Source organism: Anguilla rostrata, chromosome 1 (genome assembly GCF_018555375.3).
Source record: "Anguilla rostrata isolate EN2019 chromosome 1, ASM1855537v3, whole genome shotgun sequence".
In the NCBI taxonomy this organism is placed as follows: Eukaryota; Metazoa; Chordata; class Actinopteri; order Anguilliformes; family Anguillidae; genus Anguilla; species Anguilla rostrata.
This window is the reverse complement of record NC_057933.1, coordinates 57,477,039-57,498,940: the sequence shown is the minus strand read 5'-3', so window position 1 is coordinate 57,498,940 and position 21,902 is coordinate 57,477,039. Positions and strand designations below refer to the sequence as shown.

At 39.1% G+C, this 21,902-nt stretch overlaps 2 protein-coding genes and 1 pseudogene across 7 annotated transcripts; 2 read left to right on the top strand and 1 right to left on the bottom strand.

The window, feature by feature from the left end:
- Nucleotides 1-67: 67 nt before the first annotated feature.
- Nucleotides 68-9,299, top strand: LOC135259686 (uncharacterized). Its single transcript, XM_064344308.1, has 13 exons — nt 68-216; nt 1,834-1,910; nt 2,519-2,801; nt 2,885-3,033; nt 3,529-3,603; nt 3,803-4,082; nt 4,208-4,359; nt 4,557-4,839; nt 4,923-5,071; nt 5,567-5,641; nt 5,841-6,120; nt 6,246-6,397; nt 9,059-9,299. Exons 1-13 carry the CDS (start codon nt 179-181, stop codon nt 9,064-9,066), a joined length of 2,001 nt encoding a protein of 666 aa, XP_064200378.1. The 5' UTR covers nt 68-178; the 3' UTR covers nt 9,067-9,299.
- Nucleotides 9,300-12,555: 3,256 nt separating this feature from the next.
- Nucleotides 12,556-13,408, top strand: LOC135261253 (fucolectin-like; annotated as a pseudogene).
- Nucleotides 13,409-13,429: 21 nt separating this feature from the next.
- On the bottom strand, nt 13,430-21,748 carry siglec15l (sialic acid binding Ig-like lectin 15, like). Of its 6 annotated transcripts, none has more exons than XM_064344333.1 (10): nt 21,623-21,748; nt 20,729-21,121; nt 19,983-20,339; nt 19,392-19,422; nt 18,529-18,587; nt 17,457-17,487; nt 16,594-16,652; nt 15,428-15,481; nt 15,207-15,242; nt 13,430-14,118 (listed from the first exon to the last, which is right to left on the bottom strand). In XM_064344333.1, the coding sequence occupies exons 1-10, from the start codon at nt 21,666-21,668 to the stop codon at nt 14,087-14,089; spliced, it is 1,098 nt and encodes a 365-aa protein (XP_064200403.1). In that variant the 5' UTR covers nt 21,669-21,748; the 3' UTR covers nt 13,430-14,086. The 6 variants fall into 6 exon arrangements, with proteins under 6 accessions (XP_064200403.1, XP_064200420.1, XP_064200411.1 ...); XM_064344350.1 differs by having other exon boundaries at nt 16,594-16,634; XM_064344341.1 differs by having other exon boundaries at nt 18,529-18,569.
- Between the last annotated feature and the right edge of the window lie 154 nt (nt 21,749-21,902).

Here is a 21,902-nt window from a genome sequence, read left to right as displayed (position 1 = left end):
AGTTCGGGGTAAAGTTCAGGTTTGCGTGGCTATGTAATGGAACAGATGTCTTTTATGAAGCCAAAATTCTTGAAAAAATACCATTGGTAGACACAGCTCTTCATAGAGCTACTATAACTTCTGCATTTGTGAAGCTCTCTTTCTCACTGCTATCTTTAATCAGTGTCCCAGAAAACAGATGATGATCCTCAAAGAACAAATTTATGGAAAATTAAGGTAGGTTTTTATGAAGTAGGTTTTTTTTTTGTTTTTTTTGTAGTTTGAAATGCAGTCATATTTAATGAGCACAAACTGCTAAAATGTCCACTGTAAATTCAGGAGACAGCAAATAATCATGTGTTTTTCTTCAAAATGTGATATCAGTAGTTGCTTTGTATCATGCTGCAGTTCACAATTCAGGCTCACATGGACATAAGATTGAGAAAGACTTTATGTGCAGCTCAACTGGCAGCATAGATATGGTCTGGATTTGATACCTGACCTTGGGGCCTGTTCAAGCAGTTCAACAGTGCTTTAAGAGAATAAGCTACCCAGCAGCCCCTACATTGTGATTTATATGGCTGTAATACTACAAAACTATCTAACACACCCAAAAGTCTTTATTATCCAAATTATTGTAATATGCATACATGGTGAAGAATAAATACATGTGTAAAGTGAAAAACTGTAACTGGCCTACATAACGCAGAAGCAGGAATTTCAGCCAGGTTCTTTCCTTGTGCTTGAGCAAAACCAACTCACAGTGCAATTTAACATTTGATATAATGCTTCATAAAGCACAGTTAGGCTATATGGTGTAGTTTTTAATTATGTTGAGATTTTGAATTTGTCTTTATATCTTGAAAGCAAAAAAAGTTATTATATTGCAGACTGCTGAAGGATTTCATATTAGTCACTGAATCTTTGTTTCAGATGTAGGACTGTCAAAAAGTTTTGAACAATTGAAGAATGAATGTTGTTCAAAAATTTTTTCCCCAGTTCGACCTTAAAATTGAGAACTGAAATTTTTGTTATAGGTCCTGTCTTTTGTAATATTATGCAGATTTCATATACTAAATCACGTATTGAATGGAACTCTATTTTCAATGCCTACATGCTGTGGCCATACTGTCACTCTATCACAGAAAGAAAAACACACAGGCAAAAGTTAACGCTCTCTACCCGCTCACAAGAGGAGATGATCAAGTAGGCTACCAGAATGAAACATCCCTCCAAGCTGACCAGAATCTTGTTGTCGAAACAGACTGAATAACTGAATTATCTGAATATTGTAACGAGTTGGCTATGTTCTTCTGCGGAGAGCACTGTGAACCGAAAACGTTCTGCCTTTAACTACAAGTTGACCATCTTGTGGTCCTTGCCGTTAATATGAAGAGATGCGTGTCCAGCACTATGGACAACTCTCGTAACTCTTAACCAGAAGGAATGTAACATTAGCCAATGTTTCCATGAAAAAAATGTTTCCATTTGTGCTGACTTCCAAGTCATTTGGCAACTGTGCCACATTGTTTTGCAATGGTGAAATAACACAGGTCAGACCAGTTATGATTTATAGTATTTGATTTATAGCCCTATAGCTCAGTATGTCAGGGCTTCCAACTGATTTGCCTTTGAGAATGATTTGAAAAAGTATACAGTGTATTACAAACTTTTTATTTATTTTTTAAAAGGAGAATTGCATGTTTTTGACACAAGAGATCTTAACCTTAAAGTAGACTGGAATTACTGTTGTGTTAAACATAAGAAGTTCCCTTAGAACATTTAAAACATTTCAATCATTGAACAAATTCATGCACATGTATGATAGTGAAGATCTCTGCTCTTCTGTTCTAGGATGAAGGGGGTCACAGTAATTATACTGACTGGAATCCTAGCTTTGGGACAATGTGAGGACCATGAACATACACTAGGTAACTGGCTATCGCGGAGGGGAGGGGAAATATTTCTTATTTTTGTCCTGATCGGCACAAAGAATTGCACAGACAAGTACTTTTTGTGCTGATGTTTTTAATGGCGCTTCATTAAATATAAGGAATCGATAGATGAATTGATAGATTGCTTTCTTGCTGATAGATGACATCAAGTGTGATAATACTCTATTTTTATAAGAAAAACTTTTAGAAGCTTTCTCTTCTGTTCATCTGGCATTGTGAACCATATAATTTTCCATATTGAGACTTGGGCATAAAATGTGCAGATTCTAGTATGTCCATGAATATGTAATGATACATCAACTGCAATGATGGACACTGTCAGCCACAGAAACATATTTTGGTTCAGGAAACTCTGTGAGGTGGAGATGGATGCCAGTGTGATTCATAATGGTACTGAAAAAATAATACTTTTTATTGTCATGGCTAGGAGTAATAAAGAAGTATGCCATAGTTAAGAAAATAATTCTGCAATATCATATTAATGTATGATAAATCTTTAATTTTTTCAATAATTACAAAATAATTGTGAAATTGCTGTTACTTGATACTTGGAACGTGATACTTTTGCTCTGTCTGTCCTATAGAGAACGTGGCCCTGAGGGGAAAGGCTTCACAGTCATCACAGTATAATTGTTTAGCTGAAGCCAGGAATGCAATTGACGGCAGACGTGACTCAGAATATACCTCTGGATCCTGCACGCACACTAAAATCCAGGATGACCCCTGGTGGAGAGTGGATCTGCTCAATGTATACAGCGTGACCTCAGTGACCATCACTAACAGAGGAGACTGCTGCAGTGAGAGGATCAATGGGGCTCAAATACGCATTGGGAACTCAATGGAAAACAATGGAAACAACAACACATTGTAAGAAATGAAGGAGTTAGCCATAGTTATGAAAATTCATAACCCTTATTATGATATTAATCTCACCCTTTAACTTATCCCAGGTGTGCTGTGGTGTCCACCATCCCAGCAGGAAAGTCCATAACTTTTCAGTGTCATGGAATGGAGGGGCGCTATGTCAATGTCTTCCAGCCAGGAAGCTCTGAAGTCCTAACTCTATGTGAGGTGGAAGTCAATGCAAGCTCTGTTCCTGGTTGGTATGAACAAGGGTCATTAGCCTGAACACAGACACATGCAGGTTTTGTGAGAAGGACATGTCTGCATTTCCTTGAAGGCACAATAAAACTTTTTAGGATAATTCAAATGTAAAACTGTAAGGGACTTTCAACTGTACAAACAGGTGGGCGGCACAGTGGCGCAGTGCATAGCATTGTCGCCTCACAGCAAGAAAGTCCTGGGTTTCAATTCCTTTCTGTGTGAAGCTTTCACGTTCTCCCTGTTTTCCTCTGTGTACTCTGGTTTCCTCTCACAGTCGAAAGACATGAAAGTAGGCAAATCGAACTCTAAATCGACCTCGACTCCAAATTGGCCATAGGTATGAGTGTGTGAGTGAATTGTGTGTGCGCCCTGTGATAGATTGGCGACCTGCCCAGGGTGTATTCCTGCCTCTCGCCCAATGCATGCTGGGATAGGCTCTAGCACTATTTGCTCAGTGGTATCCCTGATTTTATTTTCTTACTCTACACAGGGAACATGGTGATGGATCCAGTGACCAGTGATGGAGATGAATTCACAGAGCCAAAGTGTAGAGTTACAACACCAGGTAAATTTTCACGGCCATTACTCTGACATGTGTCACCTCTAAATGCGTTGTGGAGCGCAGTGCTGTCATTTGTCCACATGGGGAATCATGAGCCATACTGACTTGAGCAATTTAATATTAAATGGTAACACCAAATTGATAGAAGTGAATCTTTGTATTGACTTTGGCCGCCATTTTGTCTTTCCTGTTTCTACGGTAGATAATGCAGCAACTGGTGGAAAAGCAACTCAGTCTTCAACTCAACATTATGGTGGTGCAGACAGGGCCATTGACAGAAACCGCAGCCCATTGTATGATGCTCAAACCTGTACTCACACTACAGTTGAAAAAAACCCCTGGTGGAGAGTGGATCTCCTTAGAAAACACAGAGTCACCTCAGTGACTGTCACTAACAGAGCGGACTGCTGTGCTTCCAGGCTGGACGGAGCAGAGATCCGTGTAGGGGACTCTTTGGAAAACAATGGCAATGACAACCCAGTGTAAGGCATCGATGCCTGGCTTAACGTTAGAAATGCTTTGTCTATGTCATTCTGCTGATTTAACACTGAAGCTAAGTGGCACTGCTTTTTGTGCATTGTTGTTTCTTTCTGTCTCATCTTTACAGCTGTGCTGGGATTTCCCACATAAAAGGAGGGGAATCTGTCACCTTCCAGTGCCATGGGATGGAGGGACGCTATGTTAACGTGTTCCTCCCTGGGAGAGAGAAGGTCTTGACTCTTTGTGAGGTGGAGGTGGACGCCAATGTGATTCATAATGGTACTGAAAAAAGAATACTTTTAATTGTCATAGCTAGGAGTAATAAAGAAGAAGTATGCCATAGTTAAGAAACTAATTCTGCAATATCTTATTAATGTATGATAAATCTTTAATTTTTTCAATAATTACAAAATAATTGTGAAATTGCTGTTACTTGATACTTGGAACTTGATACTTTTGCTCTGTCTGTCCTATAGAGAATGTGGCCCTGAGGGGAAAGGCTTCACAGTCATCACAGTATAATTGTTTAGCTGAAGCCAGGAATGCAATTGACGGCAGACATGACTCAGAATATACCTCTGGATCCTGCACGCACACTAAAATCCAGGATGACCCCTGGTGGAGAGTGGATCTGCTCAATGTATACAGCGTGACCTCAGTGACCATCACTAACAGAGGAGACTGCTGCAGTGAGAGGATCAATGGGGCTCAAATACGCATTGGGAACTCAATGGAAAACAATGGAAACAACAACACATTGTAAGAAATGAAGGAGTTAGCCATAGTTATGAAAATTCATAACCCTTATTATGATATTAATCTCACCAATTAACTTATCCCAGGTGTGCTGTGGTGTCCACCATCCCAGCAGGAAAGTCCATAACTTTTCAGTGTCATGGAATGGAGGGGCGCTATGTCAATGTCTTCCAGCCAGGAAGCTCTGAAGTCCTAACTCTATGTGAGGTGGAAGTCAATGCAAGCTCTGTTCCTGGTTGGTATGAACAAGGGTCATTAGCCTGAACACAGACACATGCAGGTTTTGTGAGAAGGACATGTCTGCATTTCCTTGAAGGCACAATAAAACTTTTTAGGATAATTCAAATGTAAAACTGTAAGGGACTTTCAACTGTACAAACAGGTGGGCGGCACAGTGGCGCAGTGCATAGCACTGTCGCCTCACAGCAAGAAAGTCCTGGGTTTCAATTCCTTTCTGTGTGAAGCTTTCACGTTCTCCCTGTTTTCCTCTGTGTACTCTGGTTTCCTCTCACAGTCGAAAGACATGAAAGTAGGCAAATCGAACTCTAAATCGAACTCGACTCCAAATTGGCCATAGGTATGAGTGTGTGAGTGAATTGTGTGTGCGCCCTGTGACAGATTGGCGACCTGCCCAGGGTGTATTCCTGCCTCTCGCCCAATGCATGCTGGGAGAGGCCCCAGCACTATTTGCTCAGTGGTATCCCTGATTTTATTTTCTTACTCTACACAGGGAACATGGTGATGGATCCAGTGACCAGTGATGGAGATGAATTCACAGAGCCAAAGTGTAGAGTTACAACACCAGGTAAATTTTCACGGCCATTACTCTGACATGTGTCACCTCTAAATGCGTTGTGGAGCGCAGTGCTGTCATTTGTCCACATGGGTAATCATGAGCCGTACTGACTTGAGCAATTTAATATTAAATGGCAACACCAAATTGATAGAAGTGAATCTTTGTATTGACTTTGCCCGCCATTTTGTCTTTCCTGTTTCTACGGTAGATAATGCAGCAACTGGTGGAAAAGCAACTCAGTCTTCAACTCAACATTATGGTGGTGCAGACAGGGCCATTGACAGAAACCGCAGCCCATTGTATGATGCTCAAACCTGTACTCACACTACAGTTGAAAAAAACCCCTGGTGGAGAGTGGATCTCCTTAGAAAACACAGAGTCACCTCAGTGACTGTCACTAACAGAGCGGACTGCTGTGCTTCCAGGCTGGACGGAGCAGAGATCCGTGTAGGGGACTCTTTGGAAAACAATGGCAATGACAACCCAGTGTAAGGCATCGATGCCTGGCTTAACGTTAGAAATGCTTTGTCTATGTCATTCTGCTGATTTAACACTGAAGCTAAGTGGCACTGCTTTTTGTGTATTGTTGTTTCTTTCTGTCTCATCTTTACAGCTGTGCTGGGATTTCCCACATAAAAGGAGGGGAATCTGTCACCTTCCAGTGCCATGAGATGGAGGGACGCTATGTTAACGTGTTCCTTCCTGGGAGAGGGAGGGTCTTGACTCTTTGTGAGGTAGAAGTAAATGGAAGCGCTGTTCTCAATGGTATGTGCTTGTACACAGTGGTGGAATTGTAAAATGATAAAAAGGGCATGATGTTTGTTAGCCAGAAGCAAGGGGTTGAGTGACTCTAGGGGATTCTAGAGGCCTGGTCTTTCATGACAAAATTGTTTTTAAACATCACACTGAAATGGATAATTCTGATGACCTCTGAGTGTAGAAAAAAACTTTATTCAACAGTTACATGACCCTCATGGATGCATTTTGCCAGCCTAAAACTAAAATGTGTGACTTACAAACAAATTCACCAGACCTAGCTTTTCAATAGCATAGCTATGCAACAAATGTCACGACCAGGATACTGTTTTTCATGGTAATCATTTTACATTTCTGACTATACTTATAATGTGTAAGCTAAATGTACAGTCCTTTCGGAAAGTATTCAGACCCCTTCACTTCACCACATTTTGTTACATTACGGCCTTATTCTAAAATTGAATAAATTAATTTTTATTCTCATCAATCTACAAATAATACCCCATAATGACAAAGTGAAAACAGGTTTTTATCAATTTTAGCAAATGTATAAAAAATAAAAAACTGAAATATCACATTCACATAAGTATTCAGACCCTGTGTTATGACACTCAGAATTTAGCTCAGGTGTATCCTGTTTCCATTGATTTTACTTGAGATGTTTCACCACTTGATTGTAGTCGACCTGTGGTAAATTCAATTGACTGGACATGATTTGGAAAGGAACACACCTGTCTTCATATGGTCCCACCATTGACAGTGCCTGTCAGAGCAAAAACCAAACCCTGAAGTCGAAGGAATTGTCTGTAGACCTCAGAGACAGGATTGTGGCGAGGTACAGATCTGGCAAAGGGTACGAAAACAATACCGCAGCATTGAAGGTCCCAAAGAACACAGTGGCCAGGCTAAACTGAGCAATTGAGGGAGAAGAACCTTAGTCAGGGAGGTTATCAAGAACCCGATGGCCACTCTGACAGAGCTCCAGAGTTCCTCTGTGGAGATGGGAGAACCTTCCAGAAAGACAACCATCTCTGCAGCACTCCATCAATCAGGCCTTCATGGTAAAGTGGCCAGACGGAAGCCACTCCTCAGTAAAAGGCACATGACATCTCACTAGGAGTTTGTAAAAAGGTACCTAAAGGACTCTCAGACCATGAGAAACAAGATTTTCTGGTCTGATGAAACCAAGATTCAACTCTTTGGCTACAATGCCAAGTGTCACATCAGGAGGAAACCAGGCACCGCTCATCACCTGACTAATACCATCCCTATGGTGAAGCATGGTGGTGGCAGCATCATGCTGTGGGGCTGTTTTTCAGCAGCATGAACTGGGAGACAGGATTGAGGGAAAGATGAACGGAGCAAAGCACAGAGAGATCCTTGATGAAAACCTGCGCCAGAGCACTCAGGACCTCAGACTGGGGTGAAGGTTCACCTTCCAACAGGAAAATGACAACTCATGAGAGACCTGAAAATAGCTGTACTGCAACTCTCCCCATCCAACCTGACAGAGCTTGAGAGGATCTGCAGAGAAAAATGGGAGAAATACCCTAAATACAGCTGTGCCAAGCTTGTTGCGTTATACCCAAGAAGACTCGAGGTTGTAATCGCTGCCAAAGGTGCCTCAACAATGTACTGAGTAAAGGGTCTGAATACTTATGTAAATGTGATATTTCAGTCTTTTTAATAAATTTGCAAACATTTCTAAACCTGTTTTCACTTTGTCATGGGGTATTGTATGTAGATTGATGAGAATAAAAATTAATTTAATCAATTTTAGAATAAGGCTGTAACGTAACACAACATGTGGAAAGGGGTCTGAATACTTTCTGAAGGCACTGTATCTCCAAGGTTATATATTTAATCCATAACGAAACACTTCCAAACAACACAAAATATTGGGAAATATTACAGAATAATCAGAGTAAACTACAGAGCCATTAAAGTGAGACAAAGAAATAAAATATTACAGCAATTGCTTCCTTGTGTGTTCCTATCTTTGCCTGATCCTCTTGCACAACTAAGAATGGCATATATATGATTGGATCAGATGCAGATATCTTGCTCCAATCGCTGTTGAGGATATTTGCATATAATCACACAAATTGATTAGATATGGCTCTCATTCCATTGGGATGGCAGGTTGAGTTAAGTGTGAGGTCGGTTTTGCTGATGTGCTTCAACATTACCTGCGTCAGTATATTGTCTAAGTAGACTGTTGTTGGGGAAGTGAGGATTAACACAGTTTTTTAGAAGGATCAGACCAAAATAAACCTTTACCAAAACACTGGAAACCATAAAGTGTGGAGAAAGGAAGGAACATCCAAAGCACACCATCTAATTTGTGGAATATGGAGGAGGTAATCACATGGATTTGGCAAGTATGAATGCTTCTGGAACAGGCTCACTTGTCTTTATTGATGATGTAATGGAGGATGGCAGCAGCAGGACAAGTTTGGAAGATTTTGTCTGGCTATGTACAAAGAAATTCCTTCACCCTCATCAGCTGGTGCTTCATCCTGTAGCAAGACAATGACCCTGTGGCAGGGCTCAGTTTTCAGGAGGAATTCAGGGCAATTAGAGGGCCACGCCTACTAGTTAAGTAGGCACACACCTAGATTACGTTATGAATCAATCCAGAATTTTAAAGTGTGCTTCTTTCCACATTAGGCGCCTGAGGCTGGGATCCCCACGACAGCGAGAGAGAGAGCACGTACAGGCTGTGGGAATGGCTGAAAAGTGACCATGTTTAATTTCATTTATTTGGTCTTTGTTGTTTTAGTTTATTGTTTTTGCCCAGATCCTGTGAGGGTGACAGGCGAAGGTTTTTGCATTTGTTTGTGCTCAAGTGTGCTTATATTCTCTTTCTCGCTATTTGAATAAAATGCCGGAGTTATCCGGAATCCCCACATCTCCCTGTGTCCAGCTCTTCTGTCCCTACCAGGGTGGTAGACCCCAAACACACGGTCTAGGCAACCAAAGGATTCATCAGTGCAGAAAAGCAGAAAGTTTTGGATTGGCCAAGTTTGCTGCAGATGAAACTGAAGACAGAAACAACCCAAAATAAAGATGAACTGAAGGCAACTGCACTGAAGGCCTGGAAAAAAATTTCCAAAAAAAGAGATACCAAATATTTGTTGATGTCAATGGGTCGTTGATTTGATGCAGTTATCATTAGACTTTTTTGTTTTGATTTACTAGTAAATTAATCCCTTGGGCTCTATCTTACACCCGGTGCAAAGTGGCGCCAAGCGCAACGCTAGTGTCTTTGCTAGTTTCAGACCGACGCAGTTGTCATTTTCCCATCCAGCGCCCACGTTGTTCAAATAGCAGATGTACTTGCACCCATGGTTGGTCTTAAAATGAGGTGTGGTCAGGCGCATTGTTGGTGCATTGCATCTTGAGGCAGCGGAAAGCGATTGCGCGAATAAAAACCTGGTCTTAGGCCAATGGTGCAGTATTTTACTGTTATTTTAAGGGCGCATTAAGATAGTAATATGCACCTACATAAGCAAATGCACAATGCGCAATGTTGGAAAACATGGGAGCTACAGTTTACCCCTCTGAGGTGTCTCACATTGTAGTGAGCCAGTTGCAGATAACATTGATTGTTTACCACCGAACCCAGTTAAATTGAGCTTTTAATCACACCCTTTGTGCTACATCCCCTACCCCCTTGTCCAGTCAAATTGTCTCCCCTTTATTTTTATTTTTTTAAATTTATTTTTCTACTTACAAAAGTATGACGGAATAAATTTAACTCTTTAAAATTCCACACATGATATTTAGAAAAAATACACGTCATAATGGTTAGTCATAATATTTATTAGAATTATCCGCCATTATAATAGCAATCCATCAAGGTGCAAGCGCATCTGGCTTTTAAAGGAATGGGAGATGACACTCTGAATGGTTTATTTCATGTTAAGCCCAAAACACACCTATGATTACTTAAGAGACTAAGTACAACCCCTTTGAACCGTGCGCCTTACTTTGCACTCAGATTATCCGCCGTTAAACTAGAAAAAGTGGATTTGGACACGCCCTAAATGCACTAGCGCCATGCGCTTTAGACCGTGCGCTTAGATCGTTAAAATATAGCCCCTTAACTTAATTTTGCACAGCTGAAAATGGGGGGACTCAACACAAAAACAGCTGTTTCTGTAAAATGGTAAAATGTATACACATGTAAATACCACAAAATAAAAGCTGATGGTATATTTGCCTTATATTTAGCTTGATCTCAAATCCTTAGTGAAAATAACAAATTTCACTCTACCACATACCTTCGGAGAGCTCTGTATTACAAGTATTATACAAATTCTTAAATTTGTTGCATATATTTCAGATATTATCTTCATTCCATTAATGAATGCTTTTTCCTGACTTGATATGTGTTTTTAAGCATTAATAGACCTAACTTTTCTTTATGTATAATATAATCTTTGTACATTTGAAATATTATCTGTTAAATCAAATCATCAAATCTAATAAAATGTATTTATTTAGTGCCTTTCTCAAACAATTGTCACAATACACTTCTCAGACAATCCAGGCCTAAACCCCCACAGGAGCAAGCCTAAGGCAACAGTGGAAAGAAAAAAAACCCTGGTTACAGATAGGAAGGAACAGTTAGCAAGTTAACAACTTCTCATATCATTTCTTAATCCCGAAACTATGGAAAATAAAAGGGTTATTGATTGGTGATTTTAGCATATTTGTGTTAAGTAATAATGGTGTATGTGAAATAGCCTGTATAATTTGCATGAGGCCATGCCATTTGACATTTTTAAGTAAGTAGCATCATTTTGCCAAGTGGTGAGACTTCAATCTCTGGCATGTGTCTCCTTATTACCAAGCTGAAGCCAAATATTGTGATATGATTTTTGTGACTTAGGCTGATGCCAATAGCCTGTTGTCCCTGCATTAGTGCTACTTGTACAAAAAACTAGAAGATAGTACATTTCTGTTATGTTTCTTTTAAGAGGGGCAAATCGACTTTTATTTCGCTGAATCATTTTATCCATGAGGATTGTTCTGTATTAATGCAAGCCAGCTTTGTAATTTAAGTAATTATTCCCATATATCACATATGCATTGTTTATATATTCTTATATATTGTTGTAGATCTGTTATAAGCATTCAAAGACGTGTAACATATTTAATATATTATTTTAATTGCATTAATGAAGGTGTTATTCTTTGACTTGATTTTTAATTTTTTTTAATTACGTTTTGGCAAAAATAGATTATACCACTGATTGTTAAAGTACATAAGCCATTTTGGTAAATTGAAACAAAGCCTTTTAACAATGTTAAATTGAGCTGACACCTCACATTGAGAGAATCAGTAGGCTGATTCACACAACAAATGAATGATGAACTGAGGAATGCAGTAGGACTCATGGGTGAACTGAGCAACCTTTCTGTCTTTCCAGAAGTAGTGCATGAACAAACAAGCAAAATGAAGAACACTTAAAAGAAGTAAGTGAAAACTAAAGTTCCTATTATTTTTTCAAAACAGTATTTTTTAGTTGATCTTTAAAAGGCATCTTTGGTCATACTGATCTCTGGCCCCCAACGGTTTTGTGTTCTGTGTCTCATCAGGGGTAGTTTAGATGCTTGTAAAAATGAGATACCATGACACCACCTTTTTATGCCTGTTGATGGGAGGGGGAGAAAAACAGACCGTCAGCATGACTCTAATCGACCCAAGAATGTTTTGTTTGATGTTTATGGAGGGGGGAAGAGAACAGATAACATTCCTATGGTCACACAGGGAAAGGTTGCCAGATCAAATTATATAGTCTGTTTCTCAAAGGCAGTAATAAAAAAAACAGATATCCAACACACTCGGATATAATACTGCATGGTTAGATCTTTGTAATTGGCTGGGTAATTAAAGTATATTCTGAAGTGTTGGTTAGCATGCAGCTCTTAGATTTTACATATATCCTTATATGGATAAGATCCTGAAAGCAATCAGAACTCACTGTATTCTGACTGTATGTTTTGCATTGAGATCATCATCTAACTTTCATTAATCCCTCTTTTCTCCCTCTGCACAGAAAATCTGGCATTGAGGGGGAAAGCGACTCAATCAACTTTATATGGTACTGGATTTGCTCTCAATGCCATTGATGGAAACCGTGATGGTGATTATTTTCATGGGTCTTGCACCCACACTAAAGCTCCATCTAATCCCTGGTGGACAGTGGACCTGAGGAGGAGGTACAGAGTCATGTCGGTGACTGTCACAAGCGACTCAATAAACTTTATATGGTACTGGATTTGCTCTCAATGCCATTGATGGAAACCGTGATGGTGATTATTTTCATGGGTCTTGCACCCACACTAAAGCTCCATCTAATCTCTGGTGGAGAGTGGACCTGAGGAGGATGTACAGAGTCATGTCGGTGACTGTCACAAACAGACAGGACTGCTGTTCTGAAAGAATCAATGGAGCTGAGATCAGCATTGGGAACTCTCTGAAAAACAATGGCAACAGCAACCCCATGTAAGGCATCTAGCTTCTGTTTGATTGATGAAGGATGTCCAGGCATAGATAAAATATCATACAATTAAGTTCACACTTTCTGGTATTGAGATGCTGTATTAAATTTTTAAAAAACTAACATTTAATCCATCTGAAGGCAGACAAAACATCTTGTGTTTCATCTTCTGCATATTGTATGAAACTCTTGGAATTCCTAATAACTGCCCCTTGCATACTTTGTTCCCTCATATAGGTGTGCTAAGATATCCTCAATACCAGCAGGGGATACCATCACCTTTCAGTGTAAAGAAATGGAGGGTCGCTACGTCAATATTTTTCTCCCAGGAAGAGAAAAATACCTGACTCTGTGTGAGGTGGAGGTACATGGCATTGCTGCAAAATCACCTCGGGAAGAACAGAGCCTTTCCCTTGTAGAAAGCGTGGTGATGAGGAGAGGGAAGTTATATTTTGCTGTTAGAATGCCAAGCCAATGGCAACACAAGCGATTCAAGAAGTGCAACTAAATATTGATGTCTGAAACATAGTAAATGGTGCCATTTTTAATTGAACAGAAAAAATGTCTGTGTCCGAAATTGCAATACAATGGTCAGCTTCAGGTACTGCCTAATAGCCTAGCAGGTCAAAAATAAAATGAATTTACCAATGCAATACTTTCTTTACCTAGTTATTTACAAAATGACATTTGCACTTTTTAAGCAGGTTGGGTGGAATAGGCACTGGGTGCAGTGTGGTTTTAACAGATGTAAGTGGTCTGAACAATACACCAGCAGAAGCCTGTTCTTGAAGAAAAAAACAATCATGCACTGGCTTACCATGGACATTTATATGGTCCAGTTATAAAAATAACCTTTAATGTATTGCAGACATTCACACATAGATCCTACTGCATATGTGTTCTTACATCACACTTTCATCTCATTACACATCAAAACCCTACCTAGCTGCATCATGTGCCATGTACATTTTGTATATTGCATCATTAGAATAGCATTTTATGGACACACATCATATGTATTCATACCAGAACTTGCACACTGCATTTGCTATCTGCATTAGTATTCTCAAATTAAGGCCCTGACGTTCTCTTTCCATCACAACACACTGCTACCCACATGAAATCTCATAGTATAGAGTCAGAGCCAAGACAGTTGGATTCAGCTCTTCTTCAAAGAGGCAGCATTTCAACTGAATACCACTTCAGCATAGCAGACATCTGGAATGGTCAAGGATATATTACATCAGTCAGATACAAGAAAGCTTTACCAAAGTACAAAATGATTGTTTGCCTCAGCATTCTGGACAGTACATTGACATAAATACGGAAGTGTAGTATAATGGCTAAGGAGTTGGTCTTGTAACCTAAAGGTTGCAGGTTTGATTCCCCAGTAGGACATTGCCATTGTACCCTTCAGCAAGGTACTCAACCTGCATTGCTACAGTATATATCCAGCTGTATAATTGGATACAATGTAAATCGCTCTGGAGCGTCTGCTAAATGCCTGTAATGTAATGTAATAAATAGGTTAATCTGATTAATTAAATTCACTCATCAAATAATATGCTAAAGACCAAGTAGTGAGAACAGAACCCCAATGCTGTCAGAGAAGTTTTTTTTTTTTTAATCCCATCACCACACCCTCCCCCCTTCAGAGGACTACTTTATTGAACTTTATTATTAATAATAATATTTTAAAAATAAATAAATAATAAAATAATAATAATAATTATTATTATTATTATTATTATTATTGTTATTTAATTAGAAATAGCACACGTAGATATATAAAATGACACAGTCCCTACTACTTCAACCTTCATTTGCTATCCGACCCACCCTTGCCCAACATATAAAACAAGAAACATCAACTGTAACATCAGACATTAAATTAAAGCCTAAACAATAATATGAAAACAGTTCATGTTTGTACCTTTCAGTGATCCTATCCTCAATAGGATACACTTAACGTAGTTAGGTTTAAAACCTGACAGTTTAGAACAGGTAACAGTCTAAGTTACTTGTTAACGCTCGTAACGATGAGAGGTATGGGCTTAGTGGAATGTTAGTATCACCTGCATACATAGATACTTTTGCATTTATGCCATAAGTTATGCTCCCCAGGAAGTGATTGCTGAGGGTATTGTCCCAAGGAAGTTTTTTTCTTCTTCTTCGTAGGTTTCATGCAGTAAGCATAATATATTTTGAATGATGTTAGCATACTGTCAGTGTCTCCCATTACTCTTTTACACAGCATTCCTTTAAAAGGAAAATAGGAAGAGAAACAATAGAAAGTGTTCGCTTACCTTTGTCTTGATCTTTAATCGTAGGCAGCACCAGATCTGTGTAATATAAACCACATTACAGGGAATTACAACTCTGCCTTATATTATTCCTTTACATCATTAAAAAAGGCAATGTTTATTATCAAGACTGTATTGACTGTATTAACTGTCTGAAATGGTTGTTGCAAAATTTTCTGAACTGTATACAAGTGCTGTTACCTTACATCACTGGAAACACTTACCATTTGTGATGTTCTTCAAATTAATTTCAGCATATACTATCCCTGTATCATCTCCTAGAGGAAATAAAAATGACAGACCAGGGGAAGGAGCATGATGGTAATGTCAGCCTAAATCTCTCATTTTAGTTCTTACCATGATCTTTTCAGTATCTTTATTGTAAACAAAATACTGTGGATCATTTTATGAGGGAGAATGTACTCAGTTATTTCAAAGCTATTAACATATTAAGGTATTTCTAAGTCTGGAGCTGTTAACAAGGGAAAGATTGAGGGACAGAAGGATAGAACATAGCCTCTGAGCTGTGAACACACTCAGATCTTCATTAGAGTGATTATGAATGCGATTGCACGAGGCTCAGAAAGGTAATTCAGGGCTACTGGGTGGTTCATTCTATTAAGACACCCAGTCCAGGTATTGAGGGATTCGGTCAACAGGTTGACCATGTCTCATTTCACACCAGTGTCCTCCTCTGATCAATCAGGTGCCTGACTCTGACTCATCATTGTGCTCTCCTGAATTGAAGGAGGAGATTGCAATGATGATCTTGGCTTATGTGTACAATCAGGCATTCCAAATTGAACGAAGGGGAGAAATCCATCCAGTTTTGCTGAATTTTAGTGGTTCTATAATTGAAAATGGAATGGGTGCTACAGGCTTTGCACCAGATTGACTGGTCTGAAATTCTCAGGTCGGCTAGCAAAATAGCATTCAGATCAAAACTGACCCTTAAGGGTAATTTGGTTGTAAGCAAGATAAACCATGGCACACAATAATAAAATAAAAGACATGGAAATGAATTAAACTGAAAATCAGTCAGTTAAAATGCAATGCTTTTTCATACACCATGCTACAGTATGTATAAAATGTACTCTATATATTTCATAAAGTTAATCACAACAATATCTAGTTACAATGTTATATACATGGGGGTATTTTTTATGATGTGATATTAGATGTCATTATATGATTTGGTTTGTCGATATTACTGCATCATTTAATGCAGTGTATGAGTTTACTATTATTGATTAGATTCTCTTGAAGTACCACAGAAAATGTTTTGCTAGAGTTGGTAGCTCATATAATTGCTTTTATGAGGTTGATTTATTCTGTTAATACATATACCACCAAAATTTGTTTTGGGATGAGGGAACTGGAGGAAACATACCTTCGGGTGGTTGACTGTGAGCTTCCTCTTTATGCTTGTTCCTAAAGAACAAATTTTTACTAACCCCATTTTTAAGCAGGTAAAAGAGAAATGAATTATTTCAAGTAAAACAAAAAAGACCAGAAAAGAAAGTTAGTAAAGAAGCGTCCAAATGCACATTAGAAAACAAACAGAACACTTTAATATTTTCTCAAAAGCATTTCACTCCACACAAAAAACAAAAAGAAAAAACACATTAATACATCCATATGAGGCTCCTCAGGTGAGGAGAAGTCTGATATGGTGACGTGTCCACAGATTAATGTTTTTAATCTACAGGACATGGATTATTTTTGCGTCACTTTTGCCTTAGCTTTTTGGTATATAAAGCTATATGATAGGTACAGTATGCTACAAATATTACTGCCAGAAAATGTTCTGGACAAAAAGAGCATTCTATACGAAAATCTAACGGAAGACATTTTCTTTCCAATTTTTGATTTGGTGTGTTTTTTTAATTAATTTATTTTTTAATGAAAACTAACAGAACATGCTTGAGTTGTGCCACTAGACTCAGTCACTACACTCCAGGAATTTACAAATAAAGTTTGTAAACTTTTTGGACACTTCCCCTTGTGCTTGTAAGTCCTTACTACCCACACCTTGATCCTGGTGCCACCCCTTGGGACGTACATACACAATTGACTTGTTAGCCTTAAATGGGCCATTGACAAATTGTGACCATGGCATGTTTTTACTTTCAATATTTAAAATACACTGTTTAAATTTATACAGTTTTAAGTTATAGTTAGAAATATATTTTAAACAAATATTGTTTTCCAGAAAACAGCATGAGGTGCCTTTTAAGATTCGGAACACCATACCTGTGTCCAAAGCTGCAGGTTGGTACAGTTCCTTTGGAATCAGAAAGGGAAAAAGCAAGAAACGTCTTGTGAACCTTGTTCTGTGCACGTTCACGTTTCATCACAGATACAGATTGTTTCTTTGAAGAAGAACGGTTATTTGCATAAGAAAAGCATTCAAAATGATTTTTTAAAAATACAGTGACATCTTGAAATAATGCAGTGGGGTCGGTTCTAGTCATAGGTGATATAAGTGTGTGTGTGGGGGTGGGGGGGTGGGGGGCAGCAAACAAAAGGAACAAAATGGGATAATGGAAGGCATTGTGGTAATGCCAGTCCATTATCACTACCTCTGCAAACTAGGCTACACAACTACATAAAGGCCAGAGCTGGTCTTGAAGTGCAGATATCAAGTATTCACGCTGTTCATATTTAAAATGCATTTTATAATAAACCATGCTCAGAATGACCACATCGGTTCATTACAGTAATTCATTGCTGCACAGGTGTTTACATTATTTTAACATTCCAAGATGCCCTATGCAAGAGTAGCTTAACACAGGAGAAACTTTGTTTCTCAAGCTTTGCACCAGATTGACTGGTCTGAAATTCTCAGGTCAGCTAGCAAAATAGCATTCAGATCAAAACTGACCCTTAAGGGTAATTTGGTTGTAAGCAAGATAAACCATGGCACACAATAATAAAATAAAAGACATGGAAATGAATTAAACTGAAAATCAGTCAGTTAAAATGCAATGCTTTTTCATACACCATGCTACAGTATGTATAAAATGTACTCTATATATTTCATAAAGTTAATCACAACAATATCTAGTTACAATGTTATATACATGGGGGTATTTTTTATGATGTGATATTAGATGTCATTATATGATTTGGTTTGTCGATATTACTGCATCATTTAATGCAGTGTATGAGTTTACTATTATTGATTAGATTCTCTTGAAGTACCACAGAAAATGTTTTGCTAGAGTTGGTAGCTCATATAATTGCTTTTATGAGGTTGATTTATTCTGTTAATACATATACCACCAAAATTTGTTTTGGGATGAGGGAACTGGAGGAAACATACCTTCGGGTGGTTGACTGTGAGCTTCCTCTTTATGCTTGTTCCTAAAGAACAAATTTTTACTAACCCCATTTTTAAGCAGGTAAAAGAGAAATGAATTATTTCAAGTAAAACAAAAAAGACCAGAAAAGAAAGTTAGTAAAGAAGCGTCCAAATGCACATTAGAAAACAAACAGAACACTTTAATATTTTCTCAAAAGCATTTCACTCCACACAAAAAACAAAAAGAAAAAACACATTAATACATCCATATGAGGCTCCTCAGGTGAGGAGAAGTCTGATATGGTGACGTGTCCACAGATTAATGTTTTTAATCTACAGGACATGGATTATTTTTGCATCACTTTTGCCTTAGCTTTTTGGTATATAAAGCTGTATGATAGGTACAGTATGTTACAAATATTACTGACAGAAAATGTTCTGGACAAAAAGAGCACTCTATACGGAAATCTAACGGAAGACATTTTCTTTCCAATTTTTGATTTGGTGTGTTTTTTAAATTAATTTATTTTTTAATGAAAACTAACAGAACATGCTTGAGTTGTGCCACTAGACCCAGTCACTACACTCCAGGAAAATACAAATAAAGTTTGTACATTTTTTGGACACTTCCCCTTGTGCTTGTAAGTCCTTACTACCCACACCTTGATCCTGGTGCCACCCCTTGGGATGTACACACGCAATTGACTTGTTAGCCTTAAATGGGCCATTGACAAATTGTGACCATGGCATGTTTTTATTTTCAATATTTAAAATACACTGTTTAAATTTATACAGTTTTAAGTTATAGTTAGAAATATATTTTAAACAAATATTGTTTTCCAGAAAACAGTATGAGGTGCCTTTTAAGATTCGGAACACCATACCTGTGTCCAAAGCTGCAGGTTGGTACAGTTCCTTTGGAATCAGAAAGGGAAAAAGCAAGAAACGTCTTGTGAACCTTGTTCTGTGCACGTTCACGTTTCATCACAGATACAGATTGTTGCTTTGAAGAAGAACGGTTATTTGCATAAGAAAAGCATTCAAAATGATTTTTTAAAAATACAGTGACATCTTGAAATAATGCAGTGGGGTCGGTTCTAGTCATAGGTGATATAAGTGTGTGTGTGGGGGTGGGGGGTGGGGGGCAGCAAACAAAAGGAACAAAATGGGATAATGGAAGGCATTGTGGTAATGCCAGTCCATTATCACTACCTCTGCAAACTAGGCTACACAACTACATAAAGGCCAGAGCTGGTCCTGAAGTGCAGATATCAAGTATTCACGCTGTTCATATTTAAAATGCATTTTATAATAAACCATGCTCAGAATGACCACATCGGTTCATTACAGTAATTCATTGCTGCACAGGCGTTTACATTATTTTAACATTCCAAGATGCCCTATGCAAGAGTAGCTTAACACAGGAGAAACTTTGTTTCTCAAGCATACCATACTATTAGGCTTCAGACACTCACCTCTCTGCTTGAGCCAAAGCGCAAAGAGCATCAGACCCAGTAGGAGCATGGCACCAGGGATGCACAGGGCCAAGGTAAGGGCTGACGGCCCCTGATGCACGGAGAAGACCCGCTCCGCTGTGCCAAGCTGGTTTGTGGCTCGGCACACGTACGTGTCACGTGAAGTGAAAGGGATGCGAACCACGATCCGGAAGGGATTGGTATCTGATGAAACAGGTATCAAGCCCGGTATCGCCAGGCCTGCTGGAGAGTGGTAGATTAGGTTAGGGCGTGGGCTCCCTTCAGCCACACATTCCAGGCTGACATTGCTGGGTGGAGGTCCTGGCACCAGGGTGAGGTTGAGGATCTCAGGCAGAGCTGGAGGAGAGGAAAAAATTCCCATCACATCTTCACCCTGGTGGTTTATTTCCCACCTCCTCTGTGTTACATTAAATAGCCCTTGGTCTATGGTATACTAGTCTAGACATTGAAAACATACCATCATATTTTCCATTTGAAATATATTTATGGTAATGTATGTCATCTGGAAATGAACCATGTGGAAAAAAGTCACCAACAATCAAGAGCCCAGATTTTCATTGCCTTAAAAAGGACCCATGTGCTACTATTACAGGCAGTGTGGTGCAAATAAAAATCAAACAACGTGACAATGTAGTTCCAAGTGCTAATCTAGCATCTACAGATGGCATATACATTGGTAGGTTGATTCGTAATCACAAGCGAGACGGCTTAAATTCAACCCTCACCAGAGATTTGGAGCCAGGTTCCTGTTCTGTTCTGGTACATGGCGCTTCTACTCGTGTCCAGCTCCACTCTACAATAGTACCTTTTGAAATCAGTGAGCTCCAGCCCCCGTATGAGGAGCGACAAGTTCCTGTCTTGTGGGTTCCCCTGCAGAGAGTAACGGTTTGGCACCTTGGGGTCTGAACAATGCTCATACCTCCCTTCAGTGCTGTTTATCACACTGCACTGGAAAATGGTAGGCCCATTAAATTGTCCCGTTATCCATTTTACAAGAATCTCCCCTGTGAAAAAGTGCTGTTCTGGGTGAGTAAAAGTGCATGGTAGAATGGCATTCTGTCCCTTAGTACCATTCACCTGAGCTGGGACAGACATAGACCACTCCACAGCACGGCAACCTGGAGCAGTTTAGGAGAGAAACGGGTTTGTAAGAGTTAAGAAGCGAGCCAAAGTATGTGGTACATGGAGAGAGTGTGCTTGAGCTACACTAGATTCACTGAAGCATGCCAAGTCTAATAGGCATTTGCAACTACAAAAAAATTGTGTCAACATCAGATGCCTTTCTATGAAGGTCTCATGGCTATAGGCTATAATACCAGCTAACAATCATGTTTTAAGGAAGTATCTAGTAGGAGTCAGATTTGTAGAATGACATGGAATATCACATGCATGCACACGCACACACACACACACACACACACGCATACATACACACACACACACGCACACACATTTGTCTTTCACAAGAGGAGCTGATATCTAAAAATTCTACTGAGACACACTGTCCTTTCTTTGAAAAACTGCTTTCTCATTGACCCTTGGTCACATTAATAACTGCCCTTATTGGAAGACCTGTGAGATGACGGTGAAGCAGCAGCACTTCATTGAAGGCAGCTTACCTATAATGCAGCAGAGAAGAAGGAGGCACAGCACCCAGTGAGACATTTTCAGTATGCTGTATGCTCATGGTTCTGAAAGAGAAGAAAGAGCACCAGTTGAGAAATCAGGAAACTGCATTGGGCAACCATCTACCAACTAAAATAGATTTTCTCTGATTTGTCAGAAAAAGAGCATAAATGTTGTCGCTCCAATAGACATGTTAATTTTCAGAACTTTCTGCGTTCATGAAAAAGGATACCAATCTAGATCAGTTAGGCTTGTCGGTAAAAAAGCATTTCA

Coding starts and splice junctions, on each gene's coding strand:
- LOC135259686 (XM_064344308.1), top strand. CDS start 179: ATGATGATCCTCAAAGAACAAATTTATGGAAAATTAAG. Junction 217..1,833: donor CAAATTTATGGAAAATTAAG/GTAGGTTTTTAT, acceptor CTTCTGTTCTAG/GATGAAGGGGGTCACAGTAA. Junction 5,072..5,566: donor CAATGCAAGCTCTGTTCCTG/GTTGGTATGAAC, acceptor TACTCTACACAG/GGAACATGGTGATGGATCCA.
- siglec15l (XM_064344333.1), bottom strand. CDS start 21,668: ATGTCTCACTGGGTGCTGTGCCTCCTTCTTCTCTGCTGCATTATAG. Junction 20,340..20,728: donor AACCTGGCTCCAAATCTCTG/GTGAGGGTTGAA, acceptor CCTCTCCTCCAG/CTCTGCCTGAGATCCTCAAC. Junction 19,423..19,982: donor GCTTTGGCTCAAGCAGAGAG/GTGAGTGTCTGA, acceptor CTGATTCCAAAG/GAACTGTACCAACCTGCAGC.